Consider the following 12,771-nt stretch of genomic DNA (forward strand, 5'->3'; position numbering starts at 1 on the left):
GCAAGAACCTACAACCAAGATTACTCTACCCAGCAAAGCTATCATTTAGAATTGAAGGTCAGATAAAGAGCTTCACAGATAAGAAAAAGCTTAGAGAGTTCATCACCACCAAACTAGTATTATATGAAATGGTGAAAGGCATTCTTTAAGAAGAGGAGGAAGAAGAAAAAGGTAAAGATAAAAATTATGAACAAAGTGACAACAAACACCTAACTACCAACAAGTGAATCTAAAAATCAAGTGAATAAAAAGTCTGATGAACAGAATAAACTTGTGAATATAATAGAATCAGGGGCATAGAAAGGGAATGTACTGACAATGCTTGGGGAAGGGGATGTGAGGGTGCAGGAAGAGCCTAAACAAGAATCATACATCTATGGATGAGGACAGTGGAGAGGGGGATTAGAGTACAGGATGGGGTGGGAACTAGATGGAGGGGAGCTCTGAGGGGAAAAAAGAGGAACAACTGTAATAATGTAATAATATGAACAATAAAGTTTTATTTTTTAAAAAGTAAGCCAACCTAAATGTTCATTATGTACTGATAAATGAACAAAATGTAACATAGTTCTATAATAGAATATTATTCACCCATAAAAATTAATGAATTACTGATATATGCTCAGTTTTAACAATATCATGCTAAATGAAAGAAGCCAGATACAAAAAGTCACGTATTATATGATTCCATTTATATGAAAGGTACAGAACAGGCAAATCCAGAGAGTAAAAAAACCTGGTTGTTTGGGATTGGGGTAAGGAGAAATGTGGAATGACTTCTAATGGGTATGAAGTTTCTTTTATGGGTGACAAAATGTTCTAGCATTAGACCATGGTAATGGTTTTTCAAACTTGTGACTATATTAAAATTCCCTTAAAAATGCACATACAAAGATGTTAAAATTATCTAGAGAAAGACACTAAACAATTATTAGTAACTCCAATACATTCAAAAAGTTAAGTTAAAATTTGATTTCAGCTTTTATATATATATATCTTCCATGGACATGAAAGTTTATATTATCTGAGATGAAAAATAGATTGATGGGGAATAATAGCATCACAGAAGAAAAGTTTAGTGGACATAAATATATCCAAACAGTGAGATATTATTCAATAACAAAATGAAATGAATTATTGATACATGAAACCTGGCTGAATCTCTAAATACTTAAGAGACATTAGATAAAAACAGTACATACTATATGCTTCCATTTATATAAAATTCAAGAATGTAAATTAATATGGTAATGGATAATTTCAATAAAAATAAGATTAAGTTACCTGTGGGATGGGGAAGGGAGAGGAAGAGAGGAGGGAGGAATTACAAAGCAAAACAAGGAAATTTTGGGTAGTGATGGAGATGCTGTTTATTTTAAAAATGATAATGGATCTAAGGGTGTAGCTGTATCCATACATCAAAACTTATCAAGCTGAACACTTTAAATATTTGCAGCTTATTGTTTGTCAGTTATACCATAATAAAGCTGTCGTTATACATATATGCATAGCTCATAGACACAGACAACAATGGGGTGAAAGCTAGGATGGGGGCTGAGGGCTGGGTTGAGGAGGAGAAAGGGGAGAAGAAAGGGACATCTGTAATAGTGTCAACAATTCTCTAAAAAACTGTTTTTAAAAAGCAGGCAACTCTTCTGCCTTCCCTCATAGGTTGGGCAGTCTATTTAATGCATCTATGACTCTGGTTCTATTTTTGTTAATCAGTTTATGTTGTTCACTATATTCCACAAATGAATGAGATCATGTGATATTTATCTTTCTCTGACTGGTTTATTCACTTAGCATAATGTTCTCCAGGTCCATCCATGCTGTTGCAAATGGTAAGAACTCCCTCTTTTTTATAGCAGCGTAGAAGGGGGGTGTGGTGTGTGTGTGTAAGGGGGAGAGACCAACCAAAGGACTTGTATGCATGCATATGAGCATAAGCAATGGACACAGATTGGACGGGGGGGGGGGGGGGAGGGCATGTGTTGGGGGGGGGCTAGTGGCAGGAGGGAGGTCAATAGGGGAAAAAGAAGACTTAGGTCATACTTTAAACAATAAAGAATTTAAATTTTAAAAAAAGGAAAAAAAAGAAAAAATGGAGGGAAGGAAGGAAGGAAGGAAGGAAGGAAGGAAGGAAGGAAGGAAGGAAGGGAGGGAGGGAGGGAGGGAGGGAGGGAGGGAGGGAGGGAGGGAGGGAGGGAGGGAGGAAGGAAGGAAGGAAGGAAGGAAGGAAGGGAGGGCAAGTTTGCCAAACTGTTCCCGGTAGTTGATTTCAAGTAGGCACTAACTGACACTGGAACTGCACTGAGTTTAATATCCATATTGCTCTTGTTCTGTTTGCATCATCCAACTGTAGGTGGCTTTTATTCTTTAGATCAATATGGATACTGTTATCTGCCCCCATATTCTAATTTAGACTCAGTTTCAATTGCATCAAATGTTAGACTCAGATGCTTTTTCCAAGAACAAAATTCTTTGTCTTACCTGAGATGAGTCTCCTGTTACCACAATGTACTTGCAAGGAAGGTTCTTACACTTTTTGGTGGAAAGAGGTCTGGTTGAAGGGTCACAGAAACTTTCATTCACTTGAATGTTTTGTGCATCGATGCACTGCACTTGCCGATGCGTCTCCTTCATTTTACATGATGTTAAACACTAGAGACACAATGACGAAATGAGTAACACGCCTTTTATGCAGTTGAAACCTGACGGGTCAATACTCACATCTGACCACTCTCCAGTCACCCACTGGGACTGTATGCAGTCCTGACGCCAGCACTGCCTCTGCGCGTGAGGCCGGATAGACCGGTCACACATTTCTTCAGCCACCGGACCGATGCCTCTCAGCCTGCAGTACACATCCCTTCGCTCAACTCCAAGGCCACAGGTCACGGAGCACTACAAAGAAGCCCAAATGACTTGAACGATTCACTAACCAACATTAAACTATGTAAAACAAACAAACAAAAAAAAGCAAAATAACGCCATGACATATTTTCTTGTTTCATTTAAACATAGCTTGGTGTTATATCATGTATTAGACACAAAATACATGCAGTAAGTATGTTCAAGACTGTCTGGTGTGAAGCATACAAATAGGCAAATACTATTGTAGTAGATTTTATTTTGCAATATCTACTCAAGTCTTCTGGAAACTATGACAGGTTCTACAAGACACTCCAGCCCAATTAATAACATCTCCTCTGACTTAAATGTACTTAATATCTATAAAATCACACAAAACTAATCTACATTGTTTTTCACATCACTTAATTCCTTACACTGTCTGCATAGCCTCCCTGAAAGAAACAGTCATTTCCAAGATTGTGTGATATTCATCTTTATAGCTGCTGTACCTTCTATACTTTGGGGATCTAATAATTTGCTAATTTGGTGGTTCATGATTATATTTCAGTGGATGGGGTTTTAAGAACCTGGCTGTATAAACATAAACTGAGACAAACTTGTCATTACCACTCCTGGCCTTGTTTTTCTGATCTATTCAATGAAGATGTTGTGTTATTTTTAAAAGGTCATAGAACACTTCCCACACATTTATTCTTGGCAACAGCTCTATGATGGAGGTACCCAAGTTGAGGATGGCAGACACAGAGGTGTTAGGTGTTAGTCACTTGCCTGAACTGCTGCCTATGGTTAGCGGTGAAGCAGGTACAAGCTCAGTTCTTCCCCAGATTCTGAGCTCTCCCTGCCTATGGCTAACCTCAGGGGAAAGATCTGGTAATAGCTCAGGGCTCTTTCAGCTCTAGGATGCCAGTTTATATAACAACAGAGCTGGACTACAACCACAATGGGATGCCAATATTAGTAAAGTGTGGAGAATATCCAGGGATATTTAATATATGAGTTTGGATTTTTTTTTTTTATAGCTACCCCTTGCTATTCCAGAAGAGAATGAAAGTCACATTGAGTGATAATTTTGGGATTGAGTAATAGTTGGGGACTCATCTGATATTACAAGTGTAAGAAAACAACAACAGGTGCTTCATTAAATTCTCTATATCTGTAGGAGTTCCAGAGTAAGTAAATCTTCCCACAACAGTAAATATATATCTGCAGTATATGGTTTTACCAAGAATGAACATTAAAAACCAACAAAAGCTAAGGATTTAGATTACCTGGTAAACTCAAATTCCTCTCACAGGCTGTGCAGCATTTTTATTCTAAAGGCTCTTGAAAATTGTTTTCTATCTTGCATGTATAAGCAGAAACAGACTTGAAAGATAATTTGTAATTTTTAACCTATGGAGAATATGATGTATGTCTACATACTTACATTGACTTTCATTTTATGCTGAGGCAGGTGAATTGTGCCAACTCATTGAATCTTTTCACAAAAAATATACATCTCCTTCCTATGAAGGCAATAGTAATGCAATATGTGCTTTGTGCAGGGTACCATATCAAGTAGACTAAAATATCTGTATGTAGGTTAGCTTATCTGAACCTCTTGTGAAAATGATTAGTCTACAAAATAAGAATCCTGCAAACATTTTCCAGGAGTAATTTCAGAAATGGAAATTATATTTGGAAAACTTCCTGCCTCTAAACCTGAAAAAAACACAAACCTGAAAAAAAATAATTCACAAAACACAGCTTAGCAGTAAGTCCTATCAGACAATATAATTTTCTATAATTCAACAAACCACAATGATTTATTGCCCCTTCTATCACAGCATGCATTTAGAAAAAAAAAACCCTGAAGACCATAGGTAACTGCTATTGGGGAGTCCATTTCCCTAAAAGGAAACAAAATGGATTACTGCTTGGAATAAACAAATAACATTTGTGTTTTTGTTTTTGTTTTGTTTTGTTTTTAGAAATAAAATATAAAAGAGTGAATTGATGCAATTTTATATTTGAACAGATAACTTAAGAGTTACATAAAATACTGTTTAGCCTGATCTCATCAGTAAACCCTAATTGCCAAACCCAGTAAGAACTTTTAAAATCTTCACTTACTCTCCCTGACACTCTCAGCACCACTGACCACTTTCTGCAGAGCCATGAGCCATGCTGGCTTCTGGGATTCAAATCCCTAGGGTCCCAGAGCTCTCTCTCTCTCCTCTTCTGAGATTGCACCTTCTCAGAGTTCTTAACTGACTGTTTTCTCTGTTCAGCCCTGAAACATTAGCATATTTCAAGGTTCTGTTTATAACTCGCCTTTATACACGCTGAACTCGCTCTGAGCAATTTCTTCTATGCACCAATAATTTCTATGGCTGTTCTCTTCCACCCTGGTCATAATTCTGAGCTTTACATTTATACCAGTATGTTCACTAGAGGCCTGATGCGTGAAATTTGTGCAAGGGACTCAGCCTTTGCAGGCGCGTTGGCTTCCCTCAGCTCTCACAGCCACAACTTCATCCAGAAGGTCATCTGGGAGGATGTCCGAAAGGTGGTTTGGCTGTCTGGTCTAATTAGCATATTACCCTTTTGTTATTATAGATATGTTTACATATCTATAAAGTTTTATGTATCTAAAAAGTTTTATGTACTTACCAGAATTTTCATGTATTTTCTATATGGATATGTCAAAGGCACCTCAAATTCAATATTTCTAAAACACAGCTTCCTGCCTCTTCCCAGCCCATTTCCCCTGCATCATGCTGGGAAGATATGATCACCCACTCTTAAGTCACTTACTATTAATAGAAGAACTTCTAAAGGTACATCTCTAACCCAAAATATGCACCATTACTCAGTAGCTTTATAAAACTACATATTTATAAGCATTTAACATTTTTTTAAATCTAGACAACACATATGAAGCCAGTGTGAGGCTATTGTTACAAGTATAACACAAATAATTGGTGGGATTGGATTAACTCACCAACACTGTATAATTAAATTTGAACAGAAAAAAAAATCAGCCAACTATCCTATTTATACACAGATATTCTGTAACATTGCAAATTCTAGCACTTGAAATACTTGACAGTGGAAGTGGAGAGATGAATTTTATCCCATCCACAGATTACTGTAGTTAATGTCGCTATATTATAGAGCAGAGGTAAAGAGATGTTAGAACATGCATTGCAAAAATAGACTCATTGAGGCTGACTCACTTTGTTTAATAAGGTTACTTAAAATGCAAATATTTTCTATTGATACATTATAATTTCTCATTAAGGGAATAAGATTTTGGCTTTATTATAGTTGGTTAATTGTAACTATGGCTTATTTTAAATGGATCAATAATGTAGCAGTAGTAGAGCATTGTGAGTTAGAAAAGACTTTAGGAATATCTAATTCTAATTTCTCTTCAATTCTGAAATCCCTTTTATACTTATAGTGAATAAATGATCATAAAAACTATACATAATTCTATAGCCTCAGTCTGGGTATGTTCACGATATCATGAACGCTGTTATTCCATTTTTGAATAATTCTAATGTTAGTGAATACTCACTTATATGGAACTGAAATATTCTTTGAACATTTACTCACTGTCTGGAATCTTTCCCTCTTACTAACATAACAAATACAGACTTTTAACATGAATAAGTATGCAATGAAGTCAGCACAGCACAGAAATTAAGTTTCTGTTGATTGCGTTAACAGTCTCAGTTGTTGACTTCAGGTGCCCTTGTGAGAGGGGCAATCAATATGTTACCAAGGAAATAAAGAATGAGTTATATATGCTGATACTAATTTAATAATCATGTAAGGAAAGTTCAAATAGACCTGGGTTTAAATGCCTCCCCCAACCCCCTAATTTCCTGGCTTGTGACCTGCACAAGCTAGTTAACCTCTTAAACTGTATTTTCCTCATCTGCATAATGAATGCAAGGATATCTAGGTTGTGAGAAACACAGAAGTCTCTCACACAATGTAAGGAAATGACTGTCCCTTTTGTCCCTTTCTGCTTCATTCTTAGTCCCATTTTTTCCTTTCTTATTTCTGCCTTGAACAGTTTCTTGAGACATGCCTCAAGCCAAACAGTGTTAGTCATCTCAGCCTGATCAAAGAAAGGCCATTTTTATTTCAATCAAGATGATGAGGAAAGTAATAGGCAGAGTAGAAATGCAAAAACAGAATTGTTGGCACTAGCTAGAAATGACTGACAGGTACGGGTCATTCACCCAGTCACTGAGCAAACACACATCTTCCCCATCCTCCACTGCCTCCTGTCTTCACTGCTAGTAAAACTAAAACCAGGGGTAGAGATGAAATGTTTTAAGCTCTTGGTTAGAAGAAATGGGGCTTTAAGAAATACCTACTGTGTTTCCCCGAAAATAAGACATCTTCCGAAAATAAGACCTACTTACAGGTTTCCTTCTGAGTGAAATATAAGGCATCCCCCGAAAATAAGGCGCCCCCTAGGCTCTGTCTCAGAAACTTTGTGAAACCTAACTTGCAAGAAGTTGTGACTTGGATGAAGAATTCATAGGAGAAAATCACTGACAGTTGCATTGCAAATGCACTGAGAGCAGGCTACCTTGACAAGAAGTACTCATTTAAAGACAGTGCTATTGCTAAACATGAGAGATTTGGTCTACTGATTCTGAAAGAAATGGAGTCACAAGAAATTCACCAGGAAATTCAGGAATTGGATTGTTATGATGATGTTCCAGAAGATGATGACATGATTGTCATTGAATAAATGAGTAAATTCTTGATACTGTAGGATTCACAGTTTGTCTGGTTTGTGTTGACAACTACCGTACTACCATACCGTATACAGGTAATAAATTTCCTTTATTTTCATTTAACAATAAATGTGTACCGTATTCTTCTTCATGGAAAAATAAGACATCCCCTGAAAATAAGACCTAGCGCATCTTTGGGAGCAAAAATTAATATAAGACACTGTCTTATTTTTGGGGAAACAGGGTACTTACTATCTTTTCAGATTATAAGAGACATAATATGTATACATCAGAAAATCTTGAAATATAGGAATTTATATATGTTGGAAATATAGAAAATATAAAATCACTTAAACATGCTAGCATTTAGCATATACGGTGTTGTTTTTGTTGTTTGTTTTTGTTTTTGTTTCTTGCGTGTGTGTGTGTGTGTGTGTGTGTGTGTGTGTGTTTCTCAAATGATGGGCTTTGGGAAAGAAACACACTGACCATCAGATCTGTGAGATTTTAGTTCCAGCTCTGATCTTAAAATACTAGAAAGAAAATGATGGGTCTCAGAAGGGGACCTGGGTAAGTGGTTGATGTCATGTGGCTCTAGAGGTATTTGTTAGGTAGTCAGTGAGAATTTTTTCATGTATCTTTGTAGATTTCCAGCAGGTTTGCCATTATCAAAGAGAGGTGAGAATTCTGATTTCTTTTTTTTTTCTTTTTCTTTTTTTTTTTTTTTACATAAAAAAATTACATTGTATGGGGAAAATAAAACACACTCATAGACAGACAAAAGTATGATTATCAGAGGAAAATGGGGGTGAGGAGAGGTAGAAAGGAGATAATGGTGATGGAAAAAAACATACCTTGGGGTGTTGAACACCATACAAAGTACAAATTATATAATATAGAATTATATACCTAAAACCTACATAATTTTATTAACCAATGTAACCCTAATCAATTCAATGAAAAAGATTACATTGGATGGCACTGAACTAAGTAGATAAGGCATGAGACAATGAAGAATCTAGCACCATTCTATCCTTAAACATTTGAATTTATAAGTGAAGCTGGTATTCCCAAGTAGGTAAAATTAAGTGGGGGGAAATCTGCCAGAAGCCAATCCAACATGTCATAATTACAAAAGTTTTATCAAAAGGTTGATGAAGCTTGGGGACTCAACAAGGGCTGAGTCACATATGTAATCATCTGTTGGAACTGCTGAAAAGCATTTCCCCCAAACCTAAATAGGATAATCGTTTGCTGCCAGACCTCTCAGAGCATCTTAATCTACATGTTATTGCCTCCTGTTGGCTAACCACCTGAACAGCTGTAGGCTATTTTCCAATCTGACAATGCTTCTGTACCCTACCCTTTTAAGTATATTATCTCCACTTTGCCTTAGGACAAATTGAGTTAATAAAAAGCAAGGGGTCCTAAGACAAGAGAGTCTTTTAGCTTCTTTAGCTGAAGCTCCTCTGACCCCCAATGTCTTTCAAAATTATCTTTCATCTTTGGACTCTTACTTAATCACCTACACAGAGCCTTTCTCCAGATTGCTGAAACCTTCATAATGCTGGGACAAGAACCCTAGCAAAAGTCTTTTTGGTTCCAGAAGGGGGAGGGGTATATATTTAAAAAAAAAAAAAAAAAGAAAGAAAGAAAAAAGAATTGTAGTATTTAATTTTCCTCTAACGGTATACATTTGGACCCAGAGGACAAATGGCCCTGGATAGCAATGTTTGTTCCTGTTTAGCAGCAGAGATTAAAGTGTATTACTAAATCCTTTCATTAAAAAAAAAAATGATATCAAGCATGGAATGAAGGTGTTACATCAAAACTCATTTGAGCCCATGTCTGGTCACAATTTGCCAAATGAGTCTCTCCATTTGAGGAATAATGTAAAATAGTAATAAAATAAAATTATTTTATAGTGAGTGATTGTATTAAAGCTCTGTTACAATTTATGCAGTCAGAACCAAGTAGCAACCAGTGATTATCTCCTAACTGCCTCTGAAATTACACTTCTGTTGGACATTATTATATGTAGTGCAATGACAGCCTGCAATTGTTAATTAGCTTCTTGTGGGTGCTTTTTATAGCATAAATCAAAAGCCACCGGCTTCACAAGTGGTCATTTGTTTCTGGCAGAGATGTGGGGACTGTGTGGGCATCTGCAGCTAATTTCTGTGGCGAGGAAAACCAACTCAAAGAGAAGAAAGCGGGGTCTGTACAAGACCATCCGTGTTCTATGGCCTCTGACTATTCCTAGCTGTATCTGTATCTAAGAAACCCCTGAAACATGCTCCTTTAGGAAATCCTACAGAATGCCATACTTGATGTAGGCCAAGGCCAACGTGTTAGCACTGATGATTGATTCACTGTTGCGGGGTTGGAGGTCAAGAGTCAGAAAGGGTCCCCCCTGAATACTAGCCCCAGCAGCTGCAGAATCTGGGAGATCCGCAGGAATGCTGGTGGGGAAGAAGAAGCAAAAAGTCTCTCTCACTTCCACTCCCATCCCTAGCAGCTCCTGCCTGAGGTCCGAATTGGGAGGTATTTGCCCCCAGCTAAATTCAGTGCCTTTACTCTGTTCCATCCTCTGTGGTAACTACTTTGCCATTTTTCTGCCACATCAAGGTCCAGATAAAGTAAGGTAAATCCCCCACTTCAAGCAAAATCACAATATGACAAAGATAGCTTATAAATGATGAAGTGGCAAGTCCTTTTTGCAACTAAACTGCGGTATTTAAAGCCAGAAGTGTTAAGCTAGATTAGGGGTGTCGAACTCAATCAGAGAAGGGGCCAAAATCTAAAATCCAGCCTAAATCGCGGGCCGAATGGTTTACTGAACAGTCATAAACTGTCATTGTGATGGAAACGCAGCAGAGTGCAGTGATGACAGCGCGGTGCGGGCCACATTGCAAGGCCTGGCGGGACGGATTTGGCCCGCGGGCCTTGTGTTTGACACATGTGAGCTAGATACTCAGGGAAGTGCTTAGTGAACAAGAAATCCATTAGTGTCCAAGGTTCAGTGGCCTAGGATAATGCGGAAGAAGTAAGCATGGGTTAGGATTTGGATTCGCCCTCTATACACAAGGGTAAGTCATAGACGATACCAAGTGACATGGTCACATCCGAGTTCTTCTAAAGATCACACTATATACAGGTAAATAATGACAAAGATATGTACAAGGAGACCATTGCACATTTGGGAACAGATGAAGGTGAACTACCGTATTTTCCGGTGTATAAGACGACCCCCTAATTTTTACAGTTAAAACATAGGTTTAGGCCTATATTCGCTGTATAAGACTACCCCCACTTCCGAGGCAACACCAGCTCTTTTTTTAATAGACCGCCTCTCTGAGCAGGCTTTTTACTAGAACACAGCGTACATGTTCTGTACCCGAAGCTGCACTGTGTTCTAGTAAAAAGCCTGCTCAGATTGGCCAGAGTCAGATAGGGGAACCTCTATTTTTCTAATAAACAGAATTCCGCCAAAACCGGTTTGTCTCAGTGGATAGAGCGTCAACCTGCAGACTGAAAGGTCCCAGGTTCGATTCCAGTCAAGTGCATGTACCTTGGATGTGGGCACATCCCCAGTAGGGGGTGTGCAAGAGGCAGCTGATTGATGTTTCTCTCTCATCGATGATTCCAGCTCTCTATCTCTCTCTCTTCTTCTCTGTGAAAAACCAATAAAGTATATTTTTTTAAAATAATAAATAAAATAAAATAAATAAACAGAGTTCCAACATCAGACAGAGACAAGGAAGCTACAGCAGCCAAAAATTAGTTTCTTTTTCCTGTTGCAGGACTAGGCCCTTTAAGGAATGGGCAAGCACCCTAAGGTGCCACTGAGAGCAACCGGAGGCTGAGTTGAAAGCCCAAACTCATTGGAATCAGTTCTCAGGCAGTTGTACTAATTAAAGTTTCTGACTTCATTTGTGGCCTTGACTCTTACCTTTCCCAAGCTGGTCTTTACTTGACAACCATGCTGTAAGGTCTGCCTCCTCCTATTTAGATTTTTGAGTTTACTTCCCCGATTATCCAGGGCAGGTATTGCTCATCCTTCTTTTATAAATTGAGTTCTCAGCCTGGATGCCAGCTGTGTTCCAGCTTCATTCTTTTGCTGAGTTTTTTTCCAAGTGTGTGAGATTGTAGTCTTAGTTAGGGCTGGGCACCGAGTTCTGTCACTTAACTTTCAACCTCCAGTTAAAATTCCTCTGGAACTTAACATTCCCTTTTCCAAGATTCAACATTAGCTCAAACCCAAGACTTTGGTGTGGAAACAAGGCATTTACTAAATACCTCTTCCTATGTATTTCCTGTTAAGGTATCTGGAACAATATTATGATCCTCAGTACCCCCATTAGTATTCAGTAATAGAATTTCTTATAAAGTTTACAGCCACACACACAAAAAAAATGAAATGATTAACTTGTTATTTAACTAGACCGTTAGCAAATGTGGTTAACACTGTACAGCATTAATTCAGAAATTAGTACCAAAAAAAGTGTATAACAGGAAAAAAGCACATTTTGGTGGAGTAAGACTTTCAAGGTTATTCAAAGCATATGGAATAAACTAAGATATTCTCTTTAAATGCAAAGGTATTGTCTTTAAATTTATATAATTATAAAAATGAATCACATACCTCCTTCCATCTTTTGGCTTTCCATGAAGGGCACCTGCCAGATCTACAAGCTTTGTGAGTTCGAGGTTTCCGGAGATGACTGCAGTATTTTTCTTCTAATTTCCCTTGAACTTGGTCAACACAAAGCACCTCACGGTACTTTAAACCTTTCCCACAAGAAGCTGAACACTAGAAGACAGATACAAATGCACTTGATTCATTTTATCTTAATTTAAATTTTTCTATAAGAAGTATGTGACACAAAGCAATCAAAACCCCATTGCTTTGATATTTCTGATTAGAATTTAAAAGTTGCCAGTATACCGTGGGTCAATGTTGATATCATAAATTATTCATTTAATCTATTAAAAATATTGTCAACAATATACCAAGCACTTTTCTGGCACATATATGCTTTTAGATATTTTAAGATTTAAGACTATCTGAGGTTAACTCCTGTAATCACACATATTCCAACAAAAACTTCCTCTCAGTTTTTGACATATTCAACAAAAACTTCCTCTCGGAACC

The 12,771-nt window shown here is 37.5% G+C and overlaps 1 protein-coding gene across 1 annotated transcript in view; it reads right to left on the reverse strand.

Annotated features, from left to right (window-relative positions):
* The window catches only part of ADAMTS20 (ADAM metallopeptidase with thrombospondin type 1 motif 20), a 167,425-nt gene that overhangs the window by 25,905 nt on the left and 128,749 nt on the right, over window positions 1-12,771 (reverse strand). Inside the window, exons 29-31 of the mRNA XM_036457992.2 lie at window positions 12,262-12,429; window positions 2,731-2,904; window positions 2,491-2,661 (exon numbers count right to left, since the gene is read on the reverse strand). Coding sequence (XP_036313885.1) covers window positions 2,491-2,661; window positions 2,731-2,904; window positions 12,262-12,429 — 513 coding nt within the window. The remainder of the gene's footprint in view (window positions 1-2,490; window positions 2,662-2,730; window positions 2,905-12,261; window positions 12,430-12,771) is intronic.

This window comes from Pipistrellus kuhlii, unplaced genomic scaffold (genome assembly GCF_014108245.1).
Source record: "Pipistrellus kuhlii isolate mPipKuh1 unplaced genomic scaffold, mPipKuh1.p scaffold_m20_p_3, whole genome shotgun sequence".
NCBI classification, from domain to species: Eukaryota; Metazoa; Chordata; class Mammalia; order Chiroptera; family Vespertilionidae; genus Pipistrellus; species Pipistrellus kuhlii.